Raw genomic sequence first — 24,376 nt, 5'->3', positions numbered from 1 at the left:
CATGTGGTCCTAGGTAACACTGGGCCCTGAAGGACCTATAACGGGTCTCACGGGCGAGTCGCCAGGTGGTGCCTATAGTGAACCGAAGCATGACTAAACATCGATTAGCAGCCATGAGAACGCCGAAAAAATCCCTCAATTTTACGCCCGCATGACTCTCTATCGAGGCCCGTTTGGTTCACCGGCTCCCCTATTCACCCACCATAATAGAGGAAGGACTGACATCCGGCCAACCTTTCAGGCTTCTCAGTCATTGAAAGGAAGCGCCCAAGGACCTCCGCATCCACCTAAACACGGCTGGGTGTCATATCGCATACATTCCTGTATTAAAAACGCGGCACAGTCCATTGACAAGACACAGCGTGGGCAGGCGAGGCGCCCCAGGCGCAAACAACACGCGGCGCAGTGCGCATGCGCCAACAGCAGAGCACAACGGCAGCCAAATAAGACCGACTCCAGCCGGCAGAGTCCAGCGGGCCAAAACCGGACCCGACCGGACCCCGCGGACTGGCGGCGCGCCGCGCCGGGCCCAGCGAGGCCCCGCGCCAGCGCTAAGGCGTTTCCTGAGCTGCCGAGGCCGCAGCCGAGCGGCCGGCGAGGTAAGACCCTTCCACACACACGCATACACACCGGGCGCCCGGCGAGGGCCCGCATCAGCATATAACGACATATCATCGACACACGATCTCTCGCTCTCATAAACTTCGCGTAGAAAAATAGACCGTTTGGCCGGGGAGGGTATGGCGGGGGATGTGAGGGGGACGGGGGGGGGGGGGGGGGGGGTCAGTCGCGGCTCATGACCTGGCCGTGAACCTTGCCCTCCCAGAGGGGCAGCGGCGCAGAGTCGTCCGATACCTCCTCCTGGATCACACCCGTCTCAAAGTCGGGACACTCAGTCTTGAAGAAATACCTGGCGGGCGCCGGCGGAGAGGGGAGGTCAGCGAGGGGTGGGGGCGGCGTGGCTGGGTGGGGTGCGAATAAAGGGTCACAAAAACGGAAGGAACGTTACGAGCTCTGATTGGAAACATCTACACGCAATAAGAAACCGCGTCAAAGGAAATCCTGGACGCATTTTATGGGAGAACATTCCATATTTCCGTCGGAACACCTAGCCACGTTATAAAATGCGTGCAGATTTCCAAAGATAAAGTTAGCATCTCTTTTCTTGGCAAGTAAAGAAACTAGTGATCAAGAGAGCAATATGACTTCTTCAAAACCAAATTCGCTATCCAACCAACCTCACTTCTATGATGCGTTCGCTCACCTGTAGTTGCCTTTGCGTGGCAAAAGCTGCTTAAACTGCTTAAGCGTAATGTACCTTGAGGGTACACGCGTCATATAAGGCACTTCTTCGCCACAGAACGTATAGGCAATGCACAACATTTCATCGGCGTCTCCGCGTGCTGCCGGGACAAACAGAGAGAGAGCAGGCAATAAGAGAGAGTGACCGGGTGCACGAGAGAGCGCGACGGCAGAGTGGTCGGAGACAGACAGACAACACTACAAGAACACTAGGTACACGTGACACTACAGTGCGACCGATCGCGGGGCTGACGGTGCCGGTTCGGGCTGTGCGGGCTCGGGAATGGGATGGCTGGACTGACGCGGCCCGGGGCTGAGAACAGTCTTGAAAGACTGATGCCCGAGTTAGGGTGGGCGTAGAAGATGGGTTCGAGTGGCCTCAGGTGAACGAAAGTCTGTGTTTGGGCAGGCGTTTAGGCAGGGATTGAATGGACGAATATCTCTGGGTCAGGGTGATTGCGAGTAGCACGATGACTTTCATTAGAAAGTCGAGGTTTGGGTACCTGATGGTTTTGTTAGCGAAAAGTAGTGGGCACTAGCACTCACAGATTTTATGAGCGAGGATTGGATGCATAGGAAAGAAAATACAGCCTAAGTTTGATATGTCAACGGATCTTTTGTCTGAGGAAAGAAAGGAACACGCGTCATCGCGCATTGTTGAGCTGCCGCAGCCCGGACCGACGAACTAATGACGTCATATCATGCTAAGTGCGTCTCGACCAATCACAGTTCTCCGCGCTCACCAGTTGACCAATCAAAATCTACTCGTAACTCGGCCGAAGACGACCAACATAAAATAACACTGACCACATTCTAAATCACGATAATAAATAAACAAAACATCACACTGTGCTCAATGAACAATTACCCTGCCGTGTAAAGACAAGACGAAGAAACAACCAAAACAAAACAAAAGGGATTTGAGAACCATCAAACATGTGAACGTGACTCTACATTTCAGACACAACTGAGAGCAACACAGGCGCCCTGAGTGTCTTAATTAGCCGCGATCTACGCTTAAAGCGGGCCTTACGGTGCTCTTGTGTTGCTCTCAGCTGAATCTGTCCACTAGGTGGTGCTACCTCTGACCAGTCGGGGAGAGGGTCGGTGACAAAGACAGAGGGAGAGAGGGAGAGAGGGGAGGGAGGGTGTGAACCCATCCTCACCTTGAGGCTTCGGCGGTCGCTGGTGCCGCTTCAGCGAGTTGAACGGAGCTGCCTGCATTTGGCTATCCGATAACCTGTGGGACGACGGTACACACATGGGTCAAGTTATGGTCACAGCGGCCAGCGATGCTATGGTCTTGGAGCACACGGACTGTCGTGCGGTGGTCATAGGCGCAGTACAGGTCACGTACAAGTGGATGCGCAGAGGTTAGCTAGAAAATGTTCAGTTTCCTGCAACAGCTGAATGCAATATGACACAGTGTCCCAAAATTGAGTTTTGTCTTGGGTGTCAGAGGGGAAAATTACCCACCAAAAAGAGGGGAGAGAGTGGAAAACTGCTGATTCGATTAGATCAAAAGGGAGTGAGAAATGACAAAAAGCATGCATTTTATTCTAGGGTGTAGAATGTTTGATGCTAACTGGGCATCCACACAACTGTCTTTCTATAGGTAAAAAATCTATGTTTTCTTGGTTGGGACTTGGGAGTGGAAAATTGTTCTTAAAAATGGTGGTGAGAGTGGAAAATGAATTTCATTTGGATGTCGTTTCCCACCCAAATAGACAAATTTTGGGACATTGATATGACATACATGTTTCTGTAAGAAAACCTTACACTCATAGCCGTCATCAGGCTCAGCTGCAAGAGTAACAACTCCATACACCAACAGCAGAAGCAATTGTCGGTATTCATAAGAATATTCATAAGAATTGCCTCGACGCAACCTAGCCATCAGAAAACCTCAAGCTCCTCCCACCCTCCATCCCTTTCCTTTCTCCCCAGTGCCCCTCTCCCCCGCTCTCTGACCTGCTGCGCCCCCTCCTCTCCTCCTCCGCGGCCCGGTCCAGGGATCCGGACCGGGACGAGTTGTACGGGAGGGGCGCCGCCGGCGGCCGGCGACCTGACGGCGGCATGGGAGCCGCGTGTGCCGAGCGAGCCCGGTGGCGCACAGAGGCCTCGTCCCGCTCCGTCTGCTGCATCCACATCAGCACCCTGAGGGAGGAGAGGACACCATCAGCACCATGGGGTAGGAGAGGGGACGACATCAGCACCATGGGAGAGGAGAGGGGGCAGCATCAGCACCCTGAGGAGAGGAGAGGACAGCGTCAGCACCATGGGGTAGGAGAGGGGGCAGCATCAGCACCCTGAGGGAACGAAACGGGACAGCATCACAGCATCCTGAGGGGAAGGAAGGGGATAGCATCAGCGCCAGAGGAAGGAAAGGGACAACATCAGCATCCTTAGGATAGGAGAGGTAGCATCAGCATCCTGAGAGGAAAACGGAGAAAGGGTTAGAGAGTTTAGCCACATCACCCATCGCCTTCAACGTCTTCCACAGTACCCACCTATCCACGGCCCCATCCACGGCCGTCCACCGTTATCCACCCTATCCACCGACAGAGGTCACTGCTCTCCCTATGCGCTCTCAGTTGCCATCTAGTGCCATACCCAAACCTTCCCGCCCTGTCCCGTCTCCGCCGGTAGTGGCGACTCACTTGTCGGCGGGTCGGGTGCGCGCCGGCAGCAGGTCAGCAGAGACCACTGACACTCCCGAGTCGGGGTCCATCAGCGACTGCCGACTGCGCCGCGTCGGGTCGCGCGGCGCACGGTGCGACTGAGACTCTGTAATTGCAGAGTAACAGATATATGGTCAGACTGTAGGGGTTACTTAGTGACTGCGCCGGGTCGGGTCGCGCGGCGCACGGTGCGACTGAGACTCTGTAATTGCGGGACACGGACAGACAGACGGTTAGACTGAGGCCACACTGAGGTCGCACTCCACAGTCCACAACACCCGCAATAAGACGTGTTAACAGAAAAAAGAACACAGAGCTTCGATACTGTTTAATGAGTGACATTGATGAACAAGGCTGATACATATCTAAAAGAGTACAATGAATGAATCCAAGGTATTTCAAGTAATTCTAACAATAAAACGCGGGTACAAAAGACAATAACAGAGTTTACATAACATATGGCTCTGCTTACATAACCGAGCCTATAACAGAGCACGATACGGCGGATAACACAAATCTAAATCCCATCATGTCATGAGGCTCGTCTTATATATAAAACCTCACTCTTCCCCAACAATCTCCGCTCTTTTTTGTTCACAAGCCCGATCCCCCCTCCCCCCAGCGCTCGCCACCCGTCCTCCCTCCTCCCTCCTCTCTTAACCCTCTCCCCTCATCTCCTCTGACCATCCCTCCCCCTTCCTCACCAGATCCGGAGCCGGCGTAGTCAGGGAAGGTGCGTGACTTGGTCATGTCTCTCTGACCTCGCCGCTGTCTCTCCAGGCTCAGCTGGGACGCCGCCAGGTCCTGGCCCGTCCCAGAGTCCGCCGAGAACGTCGACAGCACGTCCCGGTCCCGTCGGTGGGGCGGCGGCCGCTGGGGAGCCCGCCGCGCCGCCGCCACCGCCGGAGAGCGGGCGCCCGAGCGGGACGGCGTCTGGTGGCTGGAGTCGAATACCTTGGAGATGTGCGCGTCTGTGGGAGAGAAAAGGGGGTCAGTTTGGTAAAAGTGTCGGGAGAGAGAGAGAGAGAGAGAGAGAGAGAGAGAGAGAGAGAGAGAGAGAGAGAGAGAGAGAGAGAGAGAGAGAGAGATAGATAGAGAGAGAGAGAGAGAGAGAGAGAGAGAGAGAGAGAGAGAGAGAGAGAGAGAGAGAGAGAGAGAGAGAGAGAGAGAGAGAGAGAGAGAGAGAGAGAGAGAGAGAGAGACAGAGAGAGAGACAGAGACAGAGACAGAGACAGAGACAGAGACAGACAGACAGACAGACAGACAGACAGACAGAGGGAATGAATAAGGTGTTGTGTAGGGACACCTGCAGTCAACTGAATACCTTGGGCGTGTGTCGAAAGATGTTGCATTGAGACGTGCGGTTGCAGACGTGTGTGGGTAGCCAGGGAGGCCATGTAGAAACCAGTCACCAGCATATGGCGTTGGGTACACGCTGATGAAACTACCGACCCGTCAATTCCAGAGGCGGGACAGGAAGCAGCCAGGTCGAGCCGTCAAAGGTCGGGCCAAGTTCAGCCGGGTCAAAGGCTGGAACCATTCAGTGGGCACCGCTAAAGGTCGAGTTAACCGTGAGGCAAGTAATCGAGGAGTTGGAAACGGAAGGCGAATACAAACAGGCATGACTGGAATTTAGGGGCCACTTATCAACTGGAGGGACGAGCAAGCGGTTATCGGGTTCAGCAGTGATGCTCATTCACTGCTCAGGACGTCGCTCAGCGTTTTCCACAAGTCATCATTGTCAGTTGTAGAGACCCGGAGTAGTATGTTGGTAATTCTAACACAGCTGACTCACTACCCACGTGAGTTTAGCCACAGACAGGTAATAACGATCCACTGTCTCACGGCGTCCGACAGTATGGCGCCCAAAAATCACACCGGCCACATTTCCCTGAAAGAAGCCGCCTCTAAATACGGATAAATACTACACACTGCGCAATGACGCGGGGTTGCGCCCTCGGCCGCCTTCCTTCGTGACAACTGATGAAGTTTTTCGTCTCCACAGAGAGCATTTTTACGGAATTTACCAGTTCCCAGACGCACAATGTGCAACACAATCGGCCATTTTTGTATACCTTTCGCAGGCTAGAGGGCCGTTCTTTCTCATTCAATAGGCCATCTAGTTGCATACCGACGACAGGGCGCTTCACTTTTTCAGAGCGAGTCAATTCCCCAGTCTCACAAACGTAACCACCTTTTTGAACAGAATACAGCACCCGTGAAAGGTCTCTCTCACTCATACTGGTACAATTAGCAATAAGATACCCCTTGCTGTGCATCCGGCTGCTATAACATCTTATGTCAAACTGCCCTCATCTACAGACTAGTATCATCAAAACCTATATCAACGTAAATAGCACCGTCACTAAACCACACGGCAAAATGGAATGTACTCCCTGACCTGATGGCCGCAGTCGCCGGCCTTTTGACGCCACCTAAAGACCTTTCCTGGCCACGCAGCTCACCGAAATCCGGCAAAAGGCCGCCTCAGACACGCTCAGACTCGGTCAGACATTGAAGGGAAGCCCGCCCGTGATGCTCAGCCATTCGCCGTCATATATTCCGCCGACATAAGGCAAGAATAGCCTTACTGGCTGGATGGCTCAGACTGCCAGATTGTGTGTTGTGAAACAGTCGTCAGATACCGTGACCCCAAAGTACCCAGGAAAACGGCTTCTAACAGTCAGTGTTGAGCGTATGCGTAACAGGTAATCCATCGTCCAGGATAGGAAATAAAGAAAGACAGTGACTAGTCTGATCTGCAATCCAGCATGCAGAAGACGTCTGGACTGGACTGACTCACAAGGCCGTACGACTTCAATGAAAGGCTACCAGCGGCCATCTTCTAACACACGTCATTACACGACTCGAGGGACACGACAGGCCGTGTGGGCGCGAGGCTGATGACCGCTGAAATCCATTGACGTCATTTCACTTACCCAGGATTTCTTGTTCGTTCTCCACAGCCAGTTTCCCCAGCTTTCCGATGGCATCCTGCAGGAGTCGCTTCGAGTCGACCCCGCTGTCCATCTGGCGGACATACACAGAAACACAAGTTAGTGACGCGACCGACAGATGCCCAACACAACTAGCCGACAGACAAAGTTCCGGAGCATACAGCCATCAAACGGTGATATATCATCCCAGATCAATCTCAGATTGTCTCAAAGGTAAACAGCAATGGCCCAAGTGTTTGATCCGATAGTCGAACCGGAATTGAGCGTATTGAGCCAGGCCTGGGAAATAACTAACTCAATTGTAGGACGGCTCGCTCGCTCTAATATCACCGGCGGTCCAGACATGCCGGCGCACCATCAAAGCGTTTACAAAGGTCGCACCAGGCTCGCATATCAACACGCTACCGGAAATGGTCCTATGAGATTAGCCCGGCGCACGGAGGCTCAGGGCTCGGTTTGAACCAGCTTCTGGTGATGTAGTGCGGTGCCGCCATAGCCTTGTCGCCTTTATTCTAAGAATTATGACATCTTGAAGATCCTGGGCGGGAACTTCAGCTCATGTAGGCTGTGAAACGTTATATGACATTCTGCTACATTCCTCAATGACTGTTCTAGCTTTGGCAAATCAAAACATGCAGCCCGATATTGCTACATCAATAAAACGAACACTAGCACTCCCTTCAAGGAGCTCCTAAAGAATAAAGCACCCTTCCATTGTGTGCTTGCATTACGTAAAATGACACTATTCCTGTAATTCTCATATAAAATAATCACATGACACAGAGAGCTCCACACCAGCTCCAGAGCCGAGTGTGGCGGCGGTCGCGCGCCGTCCACCTCTAAACGCTCGGCCATGTCCCTAGTATCGGGCGTGGAGGCTGCAGGGACCCGTACTTGACTGGACGGGGGTCGACACTTTAATTTCATTACCAAAAAAATAATACCGAATGAATTCGTTGCTCTGCATTTATCTTATAAGTGTGAAGTGTAGGTAGGCTAGTTGGTGTAACAATATGTGCCTTATAAGGTAGCGAAAGGCGCCTTGTAATTTGTATTAAGCGCTAAACGCGCTTGTACGCCAATTCGTGTATGTTTTGCTGTATCAATCATTGTCAATAATCAATATGTTGTAAATAAATTTTATCTCTCTCTGTCTCTCAGTATCGCGCGCCATCCTCTCTCGCGCTGCAGTGCCACCTACCATTTCCCGTTCGACGATAACCCTCTCCAGTTTGGATGAGAGCAGCCGCGCGAACTCCTGGACATTCCGGGTCGGGTCGATCTGGGGCACTGTCGGCCTGCGGACGGCCAGAGGGGGTACCGAGCGTCAGATACAGACAGGGGCAGCACTGGGTGTCCCAGGGGGACGGGGGTGTCTGAGGGACACCGGCGTCAGATGGATAACAGGGGTTGGGGGTGACACAGGGCGCCAAACAGGCCGGACAACAGGGCGTCAAAGGGGGATAGCAGGGGCACAGGGTGTCAGAGGGGAGAACAGCTGGGGCGGCACGGGGCGTCAACCGGGGGCGGCACAGGGCGTTTGATACAGTCAGGGGCGGCACCGAGCGTGCAAGGGACGTTCGAGAGGGCAAAAAGAGTCTCAGGGAGGACACAGGTGGGCAGAGGGAGGATCTAGAGCACAGACAGATGGGCACGAACACAGACGAACCAGCGCTGCAATACTTCACCACAACGGCCCGCAAAAGCCGTGACTCCACTCGAATTATCAACTATACTGTCCCGTCAACACTCCACTTATACTCGGCAGCAGTTTGGTACTAACACCACTCTCGGCACCCTCCCTCCCTCTCCCTCCGTGTCTCCCTCTGTCTCACCTCTGGGTGCGCGGTATGACCATGTTCTGCAGCATCGACTCCTGGTTCTGTCTCGCGCTCTCACGCATCATCTGACGCTGCAGCTTGTGTATCCGCTTCTGAGACAGGCGCGTGTTGTAGTGACCCGACCGTCCGTCCCTCCTGAGAACACACAGGTCACAGGTCAAACAGAGGTCAGGCCGCAGGTCAGTCCACAGACCCAGTAACAGGTCAAAGGTCAACTATACAGCTCGTGCGACACAGGTCACAGATCAAACCACATGTCAAAGGTCAGTCACCAGACATAGTATGGGTTTTAAGCCAAATGTTAAACGGTGGGAGAGGTTGTCGTGAAGCTCGTTTCTATCCGACTTTATACCAGCAAGAGAGTCGTCAGGCAGCACTCGTCACCCAAAAGCAGGAAGCATTAAGTAGCCCTTGAGTGATTAAGTGTAATCCTAGCTTCAGTATTAATATCTGGTTCAGCGGAGAGCCGTCTGCACTTTCTGGAACCGCCCACGGCCCGTCCGCCGGCCGTGGGCCCGGTAACGGCTCCTGACCTGCGGTGGCTTCCCGGCGGCACCGGCTAGGATCAATGACTCCGGCCGGGACAGTTCTGGTAGGTGCGCCGCCGCCGGGCAGTAGAGGGGCATGAGGGGATGGGGCGGATCCCCACCTTAGCCGGTGCTCGTGAGGCATGAGGGACAGTTGAGAGGACAGTGCGCACGCGAGGGGGCAGTTGGGGGACAGGGCGCAAGTGTAGGGATAGATGAGAGGACAGGGCGCTTCCTTCACATCATGTCTACCCGAACCACAGTTTGCGTCTTAGTCTTCACCCTGTTCATTTCTCCCTTCGCCCTTCATACACCAAACTACATAATAAGTGCTAAAATAAAGTACCAAAATTACGCTAAAATCACACCGCATTTAGGCCTGCCACTACACCTTTTTAGGCGCAATTTCAAAAAGCTCAAGAGTCAAGGCCAAATTCAAAACGTTCACGTGCATTTCGAACGTAAACTTTTTGAATTTGGCCTTTAACTTTTTTAAATTGCGCCTAAAAAGGTGTAGACATAGAGGATTCTTCATGGCTCCGAGTGGAAGATAAGGATATCTTTTCCAAGTGGGTTACTGAAAAAGCGAGCGACGAAGGAGCGAGGTTTTTCTGTAACACGCGAGGAAAAGATATCCGATCTTCCACGAGTGAGCCATGAGTAATCCTATATCTTTCTATGTTGAGGTTTATTCTTAATTAATAAAATGTTATATTTAAATGCATTCATCTATGTAAAAATAGATTCAGAGTAGTTTGTTCATATTTCATAAGGTTCATCCATACACAACCATTAACAATGTCGTTCGGTTATTGACCCATCATCACTTGAACTCTTGATTTTTTGCTATGAACTCTCGAGACCTTATCTTTGCATCTCAGAGGGATGCAGATGTAACAAATTCTTATCTTTGCATCTCAGAGGAGTGCGAGATAAAAATATCCCTGCACTGTAGACCCAATGGCAAATAAACCTCAACTAGAAAGATATGACGGAGGTCAACATGTCCTCAGCAAAGACCTCAAAACACGCGCTATGAGAGAGACACAGCTGCACATTGTTTGTGGGTGCTGTACCCGGCTCACCGAGGTTAACAATGACATAACTCTCCAAAAATACACTCACACAGAGGATCCGGCCCGGCTGCCGGTGTCGTCTGTCAGCGCCTCAGAGCTCATGCTCTGCAGCTCCGAGTCCTGCCGGCTGACTGGGTTGTACGAGTTGTAGAGCGTGTGGTACGGGTTGACGGGCCGCGGCAGCGGCAGGCCGGGCGCCTGGTACGGTAGGCCGGGCCTGGCGGCACAACGAGAGGGGGCGGTCAGAGCGCGGTCAGGGGTTCTTCTCGAGAACACAGCTTTTCAGAAGTTCAAATCGAACACAGCAAAGAAAGCTTTGAACTGGGCATGCAATGTAATGACACATACGGACACCATACTAATGGAAACTGGGTGATAACAGATGGTTTTATTTCTAATGTGCTGCAATGTTAATGGCAAAACCGTTACCCAATGTAGCTGAACACTTAGAGGCTAGGGCGCTCAGTTCACATATTCCAATAACTTCCTGTGGCGGACATTGGGGTAGGTATACAAGCAGAGATATATAACACACTACCCCGCATGTAGATCCGGTCCAACCACCATCAACCCATAAGCCACACACCAACAACTCATTTAGTTCGATCTCAACATGACAGTGACCGACACGAGTTGGCGCCGCGTGTCACTTCCATCCCATTCTAGCGACACGGCGCTGTCAAACTCGCGCATCAGTTATTCAGCAGGACACTATGTAAAGGCCAGCCGCGCTGTATGACGGCGCCGGAGACTCCAGCGCCTGCTCAGATCACCACTGTGGGAGCCATGAAGTCATCGGCTGGACGGGCCAGAAAAGAACACATACGAATGCCGCCGCGGCCGCGTAAAAATGAAACCGGACTTAGCACAAAGCCGGCCGCGATCAAAGCTGGGCCGTCAGGATAACCCGCCACCAGGATACGGGGCAGCCACGGCCGCGCCGCGCCGAGGGCAGACGGGTTGCCGGGCGAGCGACGGCGGAGCGGCCGCGGCGAGACAGCGGTTACAGCTGGCCGGCGCCGCGGTACAACAGGCACGACCAGTCGGAAACTACCGATCACCAGCGATCGGCCGTACAGTAAAAAACAGCGGACACAGACAACAACCAGAGCGCCGGTGGGGCTTATTGTAACACCTCCCAGAAGCGAGAACAGCGGAAAAAGGAACTACATAACTGATCAAAGGAGCGACACACAGCCGATAGCCTGGCGGGCGCTCAAGTGTTCCGTTCCGCCGCGACGAATCGGCTGGTTTTGTTGAAGCAAACAGCAACAAGTGGTACTCAACAGACCAGCGAGCGGCCATATAGGCCAGCGGGGCCGACTGAGGCCGTGGGCAGAACCAACAGACGACATAACACATCAACTGTTCCCAAAACTAAGCTTCTACATCGGGCATAACCCACACTCGTTCAATACTTACAGAGAAGGTTAGCAAGATAGCAATGAGTGCAAGAGCAGTCTGCTCTGTGGCAAAACAACACATGGATTATCAATCAAACAGGCACAGCCATTCACATTCAAAACAAGCTGTCCACTATACCTATGACTGACAAGTGCTCGAGCGACTGCCTTTGAAGGGGGGTTCCATCGCCGGCAGGGCGCGACCCCGAGGGCCAGTGTCCCTGGTAGAGCAGCGGTGAGCGCGATGACACACCACGGCCCCAGCCGCGTACTATAGAACCCAGACGGAAAGTTGCCGACAGTGATCACACGGGAAATCTCAAGTACCTAACGAGTAACAAGACATCGCGGCACCTCACAACTGACGCACCAAAACACACGGCCGCCAGCTAACAGTGCTATTTTCGTCATCGATTTTCGGCGCAGCTGTCCTAAGTGACCAGAGTCAGGTGTTGGTGCTAAATTTAGAACACAGCGAGCGCACATGTTCTGTTCAAACTGCAGATACCGCGCTGGTCATAGCGAAATGCAGTACAGAAACTCACATAGCAACCCTAGTGTCAACTTAGACTTACTGCCCTATTCTCTTCACAACCAATGTCTATTTCACACTGAAAATTTGCTAAGTGTCCAATTCTGTCCACCGTATCCAATACTGGACAAATACCACCCCACGTCCCTGGCATGTCACCGCACAAACGACACAATCGCTCAGCGCAGCGCCAAACAGCGGGTCCACGCACCCCCAGCCGCCCATTTACAAGTCAAGTGGCACCGCCCTCACCGGCTAATCTACTAACCGCCATAACAGCGCTCATTTGGACCCTTCGCCTGCTGTAGGTGCCCTCAACTGGCCGCGTTTTGAGTCGTCAGGCATTTAAGGAACGAATGGGCCGTCGCCTAGTAGCTGAAGCGTTAATTACTGGCTTCTGCTATTATCATCACTAAATGTTCCGCGCCACGCAGCGGCTTCGCGAAAGCAGAGCGTCAGGTGCGTATTAATGCTGACTAATGAACAGCTGACACTTGTGTAAAGAACGCAGCCGGCAATCCAGGCATTAATGCACTGCGACCTACGACAGGTATCAATCAATATCCACCGACCAGTAATACCAATATCCCAGAGTGCGTCAAACATTGGACACCCACTAATACGCCGCATCATCGGTTGTCCGTTGTCATAGCAACGTCGCACGCCAATCGTTCATTGGCAGATCCATGGATGCTGCCTGGGTTACAGATCATTCAGCGGAGACGCTTCAACAAGCAGCACTCGAGACCACATTGATCGGGACACTTCTCGACTGCCAGACAGCCTAGCGACGCAATGACGAGGGCACAATACGACATCACGAATGCAATGCATCATGAGAGCTCTTCCCTATAAACACAAGAGATCCGCAGTAGAAACGAAAGGGTGGAACTAGCACATCCCAAGAACGCTACACACGCCAATGTCCCAAACAGAAGCATAACCAACAAACAGAAAGCACAACTAACTGAAACGGACCCGCTTCGCAATATCATGAGCGACTTAGTGCAACACCTAGGCGCAGCTGAAAACAGCACAGAGCACAACAGGGCGTGACCCGCACAATACGATCTGTCCTGAGCAGCGTGAAAAGTTCGCACCTGCAGGTGCGAACGATATAGAACCGTGGGCTTATTGTCAACCAAAGTTGAGACCGAACCCATACAAATTAAATCAAAGTGAAATTTTAGCTCCAACAAGCAGATCAAATGTAAAGGCCTCGTGGGTTGTCGAGACAATACCGTTTTGGATGGTCCCGGCCTGGAAAATGTCACTTTTTATAGCTTTGTCGGAGCAGTACTTGAAAGAGTGACACTTGCTGATCGACTTGATAAAGCGTTTCTCACCCCACACTCACTTGATCACCCAAGCGTCAGCAATAAGTCTACGTCCCAGAAGCAGTGCACGAACATCATCTCTTTCACCACATGACACGGTGGTTTCGTAAAATCCCGCGCTATGAGCGGGACACCGCCGCACGTTGTTGATCTGTACCGGGTTCAGCAATGTTAACAATTACATAACTCTTCAAAAATACTCACTCGGAATGAAATAAGTCCGTACAGCTTCAAAGAACATCAAAGAAAACCATTTGCGTTGGTGATGAGTATAGTCGACTACAGAATGATGTTCCACTTTTCACAGGCAATTATTTGCCTGGAGTGGTAGGCTGTGCCGCATCACACGGACTGAGTTCACAAATTATAGCTTTGTCCCAATGCTCACAATTGACACGCTTAATTGCGTGATAAACGGCACAACTTAGCGCCCCGGTCAACTGATAGCTTCTAAGGAGTGGAACATCATTCTGTAGTCGACTATACAACGAGGTACTCACAAAACGTTCCAGTTTCCATGATCAAAAAGGAAATCGGCGCACCTTATTCTCGAAAACGCAACTACCCCGGGTACATGACCAAAGCAAATGCGTATTACACACGGATTTGCGGCAAACGCTCCCTACAAACTCCGTTTCAAATGCGGATTCACGTGCCCCTGCATATGCAGTACAGCACACAAACTCAGCATTCACAAAACCACGGCGAAGGCCTCAGCTCAGTTGCCAGGCGCCAGTAAAGGCTTGGACTTTTATCAGCTAGCCTGGCTAGACTTCAGCTTCATCAACCAGTGAAATACGACTTCAAACAGCTCTCAGCAGGCACCAGCGGCAGCACTCAGCAGTGTTCGCCCACGTCCTAACGTTATGCCATACCCCACTATCCCTCTAGGCCCAGTGGGGACAATCTGATTTCCCTGCCGCCCGGGCCGGGTGCCCCAGCCGCCTGGGCCGGTCACCCCGCCCTGAACTCACCTGGAGGTGGTCACTCGGTCCGGTTTCCGCCGTCCGGTCGGCTGGATGAGCGCCCGTTTATCCTGCGTGGCCAGCAGCGCGCCACGGGTCAGCGCCGGCGCCACGGCCGGGCCCGGCGCGGCGCCGGTCGTCGAGCCGCCCGCCGAGCCCTCGTGCTCCTCATGCAGTGTGGGCAGCCCCGCGGCGGGGCACGGCGGGCCGCACACGGAGCTGGCGCAGCTCGAGCCTTCCACACTCTCACCCTCGCCGTCGCCGCCCACACCGCCGCCGCCCTGCACTAATTGGATGTAGTAGTCCGACTTGAGGAAATTCGGGTACAGCGTCCGGTTCATTTCGGCCTCCACCTCGGCCTGAGCACTATCGAACACATCCGCGTCTAGTCGGCCGTCCTGCACGCGCTCGGCGATCTCTGTCCGCACGTCCTCACTGAGCGGCAGTTCGGCCGGCTCGCGCTCGGCCGCCGCCGCGCCACTGCTCGCCACAGACGCGGCGCGACCGCCGCGCCGCCGCGGCCGCACGAACCGCTTGTAGATGGCCCGAATGAGCTGGCGAAACTGAGCGGGATCGGCGGCCGGGTCTGCGGAGCACTGCTGCCGGACACCCTCGCAGGCGTACCAGAAGTAGAGCATCTCCGGACATCCCTCCTCCTTCAGGTACGTCTGGGGGAGGAGGTCGGAGGTCAGTGATACCGCCAGAGGCCAGGTCAGGTCAGTGATACGGCCAGATATCAGAGGTCGGAAGTCAGTGAATATCGCAGGTCAAGTCATGTCAGGTCGGTGATACGGCCGGACATCAGAGGTCAGAGGTCAGTGATACCACCAGAGGCCAGGTCAGGTCAGGTCAGGTCAGTGAGACGGCCAGACATCGGCGGTCAGTGACACAACTAGCGGTCAGAGTATAGGACAGGGTAGGACAGAGACAAAGTACAAAGCCAGAGATCATGTCAGGTGAGAGAGTAAAATAGCAGCGACTACACAGAATCAGTTCAGAACGGGGAGCCAGGACCGGCCCGGCGGCCCCTCGGACCACCTCGCCAGGCCGGAGGACCAATGAAAAACGGGACGAGGTGTCACAGTATGTCAGGCATAACGCTTGCTATTGGCATCCGATTAAGTATGAGAAACAACATAATAAATCTCGTCACAAGCGGACGTGTCTAAAATGCACTAAAATGAATGTCACTTCATTGATCACTGATCAGTCTATCCCAGTCAGCACTGACCCCATCTATGTAGACTGTAGAACCTATAGACCCCGACAAAATCTCATTGACTACCAACAGAATGCCATTGATAGAACAGCTTTGACAGAGCAACACCGACCAAATGTCACCGGACCCGAATATCGAGCTTTAATCCCCCATTAACCGAACAGTTCGCCGAAGCGCCGGTGCCGCCATGGATTCGTCTGAGCTGCAGCCGCGCAGTGTCGGTCTTTGATCGGCCGCGTTCCGTGTAATGGAACCGCTCTGTGTCGCCGGCGGCCGGCTGATTAAACCGCAACACGGCTTCCGAGCAGCCAGTCCCCACTTCTCTGGGCGGGTCGCCGAGTACAGTCCTGGCGGGGTCAAACGAGGCCATCCTCTGCGCCGGCCGCTCCACCGGCCACACTATCCTTCCCCCGCCAGGCGGAGACAGCCTCACATCGCAACAGCGGCCCGCCGCCAGCCAGCCAGCTCATCGAAAACAAACGGATCACAAGTTCCGCGAAGGGCCACTTTTGAGCGGCGCCCGGCGCCAGCGGCCGGTGCTCGCCGGGTCCGCGGCACGGGGTCTCGGAGTCCGCGCTGCCGAACGAAGGGCCGACAAACGGGCCGCCGCCAGCAGCGGTGTCGAGTAACGACGGCGCCGGGGGACAGGGACGGGGTTAGGGGACAGGGTAGAGTAAAAGCGGCACCTTGTCCCCACAGTTCCCCAGCCCCAGACACTCTCTGTGACTGAGAGCACCATGGCCGCTTCCGCGCCCACCCCTCAACCTTTAACATGACATCCCGCCTCCCGCTCGACAATCACTCTGCCACTGGAGTCTGAGACCCGTCAGCCGCTCCCGCTGTTACACGGCTAGCCAGCATCCGAGCGAGCAAGGGGAACTGCTGGGGGTTGTCCAGGCCGCCACAGTCACAGATTCAGCAGACGACTCAAGTGAGCGCCGGGCTAACCATTGATGGAAGCCACCCCATAACGTCGCTCACAATGGAAGACATCAGAGAACCCAGAATGGGCGACGACACCAAATCAGCGTTAGGAGAGCGTTAGGCGGTGACCAGCGAGCAGTCGCCAGACAGCGGGGGAAGGGCGGAGCGCGACGACGTCTCACGGCGTCGTCTGTGATTAGCTCATGTCACTCGGGCTCCATCAGTCGGCACCATTGAAGCGGTCTCGGCCGGCGGTGCAGACCGGTGCCTACACGTTCCGTGCATTATTGACCATCAGATAGGGCGCCGCGGCGACGGACCTAACTCGGCACCGCGCTGAGCTGACACTCATGAGTTGGCGCTGACACTCCGGAGTTAGCGCCGAGTGCAGCCAGCCGTTCTGTGAAACCACCAGACCCGCATGCGACCAATAAGAGCTGCACGAATCCTGCGAGGGACCACTGGTCGACATTCACTGTGAATGCAAAGGAAGCCGGTCTGAAGATGGTGTGGAAACACTGACAAAGGACTGGGGGTAACGATACAAGTGTTTCAGCGAAATGGGACAGACGGTTACCACAGTGTCACACTGTCACAGCACAGACAGACGCGATGGTATGGTAGTGGTGATGACATTTCCACACAGACAGTACCACTGTGACTGGGAGCACTGAGTCTAAAGGCTGCACGGATAAGTTCACAGGTGGCGTCACTGACAGCAAAAATGACGCTTATGCTATCTCGGCGCAACAATGCATCAATAGCATGAGTATAGTGGCTGATAGAATTCAGAATTGCGCCCATTGCCTTAAAACATACGATAAAATCGTAAAACATCATAGAACAATTTGACAATCATGTATAACCGTTTAAGTCGCGCTGTACCTGTCTTCCATCGCACAGCTTATCTAGGGTGTAAAATAATAACAAGAACTTGTTGATACTGCATAACAAAGGATTTATGATGTTGAAAATAGCACGCCGAATGGATTCGTTCGTCGAAAACTTCCACACAGGCGGTACAAGGAAGCACTCTTGCAATGTCTGCCTTCCGTGCGTGGTTTTTCAGTGGCGGAATTCAGGGGCTAACACATAAGGCGGGCAAGGCAGGGCACTGAAAGGATTGGGCAAAGTACAACTTGCTCAACCGGTAAACCTTGAAACAGACAACACTCCCTGTCGCATATTTTCGTAAAGCACTTCCTGAAACAGGGATACATAAAAACACTTGAAAATAGCCACGATGTCCCATAAAAGGGCCACCACAAGTCAGAAAAAAAAAACAGAGCATCAATTCATTTACTTATCTTTACCTATACCTTCCTGAAGCAAACGTTCGATAGAGCAGTCGTACAAAATCATCTACAGCTGCTTCAATACATGCATTCATTCATTCATTCATTCATTCATTCATTCATTCACTCACTCACTCACTCACTCACTCACTCACTCACTCACTCACTCACTCACTCACTCACTCACTCACTCACTCACTCACTCACTCACTCACTCACTCACTCATCCATACGTTAGTTCATATGTTCTTTGAGTACGCACAGAACTTGTAATATTCACAATACCTCCACGTTGTGACCCCGCCAATCCCAGCTGGATCGCCTGGACCAGCCCCCGCGGCCCGGCCGCCGTCTACAGCAGTCGCGCCACTGACCTTGAAGTGTTCGACGCCCTCCTTGTCATTGAGCAGCGCGCGCAGGCCGCCGGCGTAGCGAAGGTAGGGCGGGGTCGAGGTGGCTGTGTAGGAGGGCGAAGGGCCGCCCTCGGCACCGCCCTCGCCCCAAGAGCTCCTCTGCTTCAGGTACTCTGTGGGCACGGCAGGGCAGCCCAGGTCAGGTCAGGTCATGGGCGAATAACGCACAGTCTAAGATAAAGTAATTGTTAAGGACTTTAGTCTTTAGGGCATTGACCTTAAGGGAGCATCGATTGCCATGGCCAGTTTGCGCAGCACCGGGACTGCTGGGCTTCTAAACTAACACTTGAAATGAAACAAAAAGGGGAGAAAACCAGCCGAGTCGAAACATTTAACATATTCGCGGCTTAGCTGTGGTTATCCAGTTTAGTTGACACTTAATATCAATGAAAAAATATAAACCGTCCAAACCGGCAAAACAAATGACCGTTTGCGCCAAGAAATTGCGAAGGGTAGCAATATAAGTTGACGGCACCCCTTGTCCCAATTCCCACGCACTGCCAATGAGCATGTGTAATCCGCTACCAAATTGAAATTCCGAATGATTCGCGTCTGCGGAAAGGCTCGGAGGTCACGGCGCTACATATTCGTTCCTCATTTCCGTGCTCGACAAATTATTTTAAAAAATGTGAGTGTGCCAAATGTATTCGGAAACGGCACTCTTCCCTTTGGTGCCGCACAAAGGTTCACACGTCTGATCAAATACGCGTCTAATGCGTTGCGGCGGACTATAAAATTAATATTTTATTTTACGTCATATCCGGCAGTCAGGCTTGGCTGATGTCACACATAAATCGGAAATCGGATGGCACATGGTTACTCGTGCGAACATGATCTGACAACACCAATTGAATTGAGTCATCTGAATAATAGCACACCCAGCAGACCCAGGGCCAGAGGCCAGTTTTACCTACCAACAGAAAAATCGCTGGCTGCGACCACCAAAAGGTTTCACCAACCTCGCGAAATATTAAGCACTTATGTAGACAAAAACAGTAAGGCTCCCATACCTATACAACAACAGCTTTTTAGTTTTTTTTCCTCGGTAATATTTTTTTAAGGTGAAACTTGCGGGCGACTTTCAGGCCTAAAAACGCCGCAGCCTACATTTTCCCGTTTCTTAAACTGGCCTCGGCTCGTGCCTTCTGAAGTCTTCACTTACAAATAACTTGAGGGAGTAAAAACTGAGCCGACTAAAGGCCGCAAGCGAGATGCTTTTTATCTAGAGAATCGCCCATTCAAAACATGACATGCATAAAAAAGAGCAGTGGTGTGATTCGTCGGCAGGGCGAAATGAGTTTGAGACGAGACGAGCGAAACCTTAGCTGAGCGTGAACATCTCCAAAGTTCGTACAGCGCGGCTCAGCTTGTTCTGAACTGACTTATAAAACTGCAGCTCAAAATTAAGAAACAAGGGAGAGAACAAGACTTATTACTTTTGCATGCATCAGCCAGATAAAGTAGGCAGCTCCATTTCGAGAGCACCAAACACAGATTATAAAGAGCGAGCCGATTACACCACCTGTCCTATCCAGTTATACGATTATACGACTCAATATCAGCGGCACGTAAATGGCACCGTCCAAGGCAGCGTCGCAAGCCCCATCTAAGTCCAGTTTACCACGGCACTTGGTCAATCCACTCAGAGCGGTATACCACATCACACTGAAATGGCCCGGGCGCCATCACCCATTACGCTAATGAGGCCGCCATTCTCGGCGGCGACAGACGCCATGCAGCGACGGCGCGGGGTCAACCGCGGTCCCCAGAGGTCACGACCCCGGCCGGCCGCGCCGACCCCGCGACCAGAGATCAAAGGCAGCCGACACAGCCGGCCGCTGACACCGGCAGGGCCGCTCCGGCAGGCGGAACTGGGCCACCGAAATAGACGGCCCGCGCTCGGTACTTTGAGACTATAAGGGATTAATGCGAATACCGGGCATCGAGCCAGACACACCCGAACAGCATGCTGTTGAGCCATCGACATATTGGTGAGCGAAGGAGACCCATTGGAAATCAACACTTCAGTGTTAGTTCTTTCGTAGCACCGCCACTGTCACTGTCGCCGTCACTGCCAAGTTTCTGTCGCATAGTTCGACGTTTTCGACGCGTGGAATCTGCGTCGGCAGAGGCAGCGGCTTCTTTGAAGTTGGTCGACCATCGCTCATCCTCTGTTGGCGCACGTCGTGGACCGCGGCGGAAGGGGGGGGGGGGGGGGGCAGGGGGGTCCGCGGCGGTTCACCTGCGATCTGACAGACCCAGGTGCCCCGCCCTGAACTCGCCCTGAACCCGCCCGGAAGTGAAGCCCCCAGTCAGAATGTCAGAGTTGGCGGTGACGAGTGGGTCGATAAAGAGGTGACTGAACATGCATATAACGGAATATCGTCGGATATTCCGGGCAGACAGCCGCCGCGCACTAGTCCGAAGCCGGTGAAAGCATGATCTCCAGACAACTGACTACCAATGCTCCCAACAGTGCAACTCTGGGAAGGCTCACCCTGGACCCCTCATCATAGCGACGTTTGGAATCCAGGGTGTCGGACTGCGATCATCGAAAAAAAAAACGTGATACAGAATCAGGACATAGCAAGGCAAGTGTTATTCATTAATGCGAGGGGAAACTTGGGTGTTTGTATGGTATTATGCAAGGTTTCGTGAACAGACGCGCAAGAAAAAAAATGCTCACAAAGGACATTAAATGAATCATCCAGGCACGAAGTCATTCAAAACAACTAATGCGCTCTACACGTATGTCGAGTTAGAAGTCCCGACTTCCTCAAACGCTAGACTCTTCATCTTCCGGAGACGAGACGGCAGACAATGCTATCTTCTTTTGCATTGTTGCATGTACCGTTCAACTCACGACTGCACTGGTGTTTTTGCTAAGATCCTATTATGCCCAGTACGAATTCTCTTAAGTTTACTATACCCGAATTATGTAACGCATTGCCTAAAAGTACAAAAAAAAAACTATGAACGGAGTTTCTGGTCCTGACATTACGCTTTCAACAGAGTGAGACACGCACTGCAATCCAAAAGCGGCCTCACATCATCCCAGATTCCTAACCACAGTCGGTGATTCGAAAGAGACACCGGTAGTCACGACACCTAAACCATCAGATCCCTGGAACACACCTGTACCAGACCTCCTGAACCTCTGAACCAATCTCTTCCCCGCCACCGTCCGGATCTCAGCGCGTTCACTCGCCTGCAGCGCGTACAACCAGCCTAACACCGGAAGCGTCACTACAGCCCAACGAAACCATACCGAAAGCGAGCTTCCTCTGGCCACGAAGAATGCATGAACGGTGCACCTGTACGGTGGAGCCAGGACCAAATCCTGGCTCAGCCGCCGACCAAGGCGGAAATGATGGGAGCGATGGGATGGGGGGCACCCCTCGTGCGACGGTGTTGACACAGGTGACACTGCCACTCGGCGTGTCATGACACGCCCACCCTCAGCGTTATGATCGAACCGTCTTTGATCTGCGATCTGCCACGACACCGTCGCGCCGGCGACCGACACTCCTCCCCACCAGACGGGCACACAGGTGTCCCCCTCCCCCTCCCCGGGGCGGGCACACATGTCACCGATCAAACAGCATACACAGAGCCTGCTCGACACAAGCTGACGTGTATGTACGCCAAAAGTCTCAGCAAAGACACCGCGCCGGCCTTTTAATCATGGCAGTGGCCCGACGCGAGCCCGCGCGATGCGTCTATTTCTGCCGCGTTTGATGTCGCAAATTCACCTGAAACGGAACGCTTTGATGCCTGCTGTTCGTGGCAATGCCAGTTCGTTGGCGAATCGCATCGTCCCAGCCTGCTTGGGGCGGCCCGATTGGCTTACATGCTCAGCCAAGAGTTCAAACAGACACATACATGCGCCAGGAAACGGGGAGCGCTGCCAAGTCAGCGCCGCATGCAAGATACGCCTGTGATCTTTTCGCAACATATGCTGCGAGAGAAGACTATTTATTCATCTTTGCTACGTGACGCACAGCGCAAATTCTCCGCCAGCACTCCACGGCAGGACTGTTCGCCGAGACTCCGTGGCAGAGATCAGTTTAGCCTCCACGCAACCGCAGTCGGGGCCGACCAACAAAGAAACCCGAGCGTCTGCAGCGCCCATCGGGCCGCGGCGCGCCGCCTTACCATCCCATTAGCCTATGAAAGCGGCGCTGGCGGCGGCGGCGCGGCCGCGGGCGCGCTTCCTTGGCCGCGCTGACAGCCGTGAAATCTGGACTGCCGCCGGCCCTTTCAGCGCGGCCAGCGGGCCGAGCAGTCCCGTCCCTTCCCTTCCTCGCCGCTCGGCAGGGCGGACTGACGGCCTCCGGCGCCGCACACAACCCTTAGCGTCGATAGCGACGCCACAAACAGCCGTCGGCGCCGACGGGCCAGCGTCGTAGCCGACGGTCGTGACATCGTGCGGTGCCGACATCGGTGGCGGTCACGCGAGGATCGACAAGGGACCCCACCTCACCCCCACGGTGCTACCAGCCGGGCTGGCCGCACGCCCACACCAACAGCTGCAGTCTGACTGACGTTCATCGTTTTCCAGCGTCTGGGCTTGCTACGCGTTGTAACATTGCAAGTTCAGCGAATCCGATTGATCATCTCGTTCTCTTTGGTAGCGGATACAACCCATTGAAGTGCTGTCTTGTCTGCGATGTTTTGGCTTTGATTTCGTTGCATTCGGGCCTCACGTTTTAGTTTATCATTTTATCAGCTAGTGTAAATAGTTCAAAAGAAAAATCACAGGACGGATGAAGTACAAAAAGCTCTAAACGCTCGTTGTTTATACAACACATCAGATGGCCGGTGCAGTTTGGAAAACGGAGCACTGACCCGACACTGAGACACTTCCAAACAGAGCAGAGTCCCCGGAGAAGCGTGCAAAGTGCAGGATGTTGTAGAAAGATGCAATGACCCTCGGGTTGGAGCTGAAGTAGTGTGGTGTACTTCAGCGTCTAAGCTGGCCAAAAACTGACGCATGAAAGCGCCTGGATGGGCATCAGCGCCTCAATAAGCAATCTGATGGCAGAATGATTACTACGAACCTCGTCTGACCAGACACCCAAACATGCAAGGAAAATATACATATCTTAGCAAAAATACGTCCAGTCCGTCTGGGGGTTTCTCTAGACAACGTTCAGCTCCAGTGCATTATTTTCGGGTTTTTGATAAACGAGCCCATCCCTAACAAATCTGCATATGTGGAGCAAACTTAGGATTGCTGCATCAGTCGTCTATACCGACCGCCCTGCAGGGCAGGACTCTCACACTACCATTCAATCGTCAATGAGCTGTCAGCACCACAACCTACCAACCCACCACTCCCCACGCAGCACTCTGCACATCCTGTCCCACCCAGCCACCCAGCCGGCTGTCGACTCAGACTGCACCCAGCTCCAGCCTTTCCTCACGACCCTCCTCACACACCACTGCCAGCCGGCCCGGCGCGGCAACCACGCGAAAACAACACCGAAAAAAGGCCGGCCGGCCGTCGCGCCGTCGGCCGTCGGGCCGTCTGTGGGCCTGCACGTGCCGTGCCGGCCGAGACGTCCGTGCCAGGCCGTGCACCGGTCAGTGAGGCGCGCACGGCCGCCGGAACCCAAACCGGCCGGCCGGCCGCCATGGCCGCCCGCCCTGGACCATTTCAGTAATCTGGGGATCGTCCGGACCAGAACGCCGCTCGCCGGGGGGGGAGGGGAGGGGCATCGCCGCAGCAACATCCGGTGGTGAGGGGGGGGGGTTGGAGACGAGCCAGGTCGGGCGGGTGGCTACACCACACAGCCACGGAGGATGGAGCGAAACGGACCATGTTGAGTTAGAGCTAACCGCCGTCTGAGCACCACACGCTACCGGCTCATCACCGTCGGGGCTGTGTTTCGTGCGCCTCTA

General features: G+C 53.7%; 1 protein-coding gene across 2 annotated transcripts in view; it reads right to left on the bottom strand.

The window, feature by feature from the left end:
* Positions 1-302: 302 nt before the first annotated feature.
* The window catches only part of LOC122380387 (axin-like), a 51,566-nt gene continuing 27,492 nt past the window's right edge, over positions 303-24,376 (bottom strand). For both annotated transcript variants that reach the window (XM_043363511.1, XM_043363512.1), the window contains exons 4-15: positions 18,434-18,585; positions 14,631-15,289; positions 10,434-10,601; positions 8,776-8,916; positions 8,142-8,238; positions 6,923-7,013; positions 4,688-4,954; positions 3,963-4,089; positions 3,274-3,459; positions 2,469-2,542; positions 1,265-1,403; positions 303-910 (exon numbers count right to left, since the gene is read on the bottom strand). In XM_043363511.1, coding sequence (XP_043219446.1) covers positions 784-910; positions 1,265-1,403; positions 2,469-2,542; positions 3,274-3,459; positions 3,963-4,089; positions 4,688-4,954; positions 6,923-7,013; positions 8,142-8,238; positions 8,776-8,916; positions 10,434-10,601; positions 14,631-15,289; positions 18,434-18,585 — 2,228 coding nt within the window. In that variant the 3' untranslated portion in view covers positions 303-783. The remainder of the gene's footprint in view (positions 911-1,264; positions 1,404-2,468; positions 2,543-3,273; positions 3,460-3,962; positions 4,090-4,687; positions 4,955-6,922; positions 7,014-8,141; positions 8,239-8,775; positions 8,917-10,433; positions 10,602-14,630; positions 15,290-18,433; positions 18,586-24,376) is intronic.

The sequence above is a fragment of the Amphibalanus amphitrite genome, unplaced genomic scaffold, assembly GCF_019059575.1.
Source record: "Amphibalanus amphitrite isolate SeventyFive unplaced genomic scaffold, NRLGWU_Aamphi_draft 000097F_arrow, whole genome shotgun sequence".
NCBI lineage: Eukaryota > Metazoa > Arthropoda > Thecostraca > Balanomorpha > Balanidae > Amphibalanus > Amphibalanus amphitrite.
This window is presented reverse-complemented; position numbering and strand designations above follow the sequence as displayed.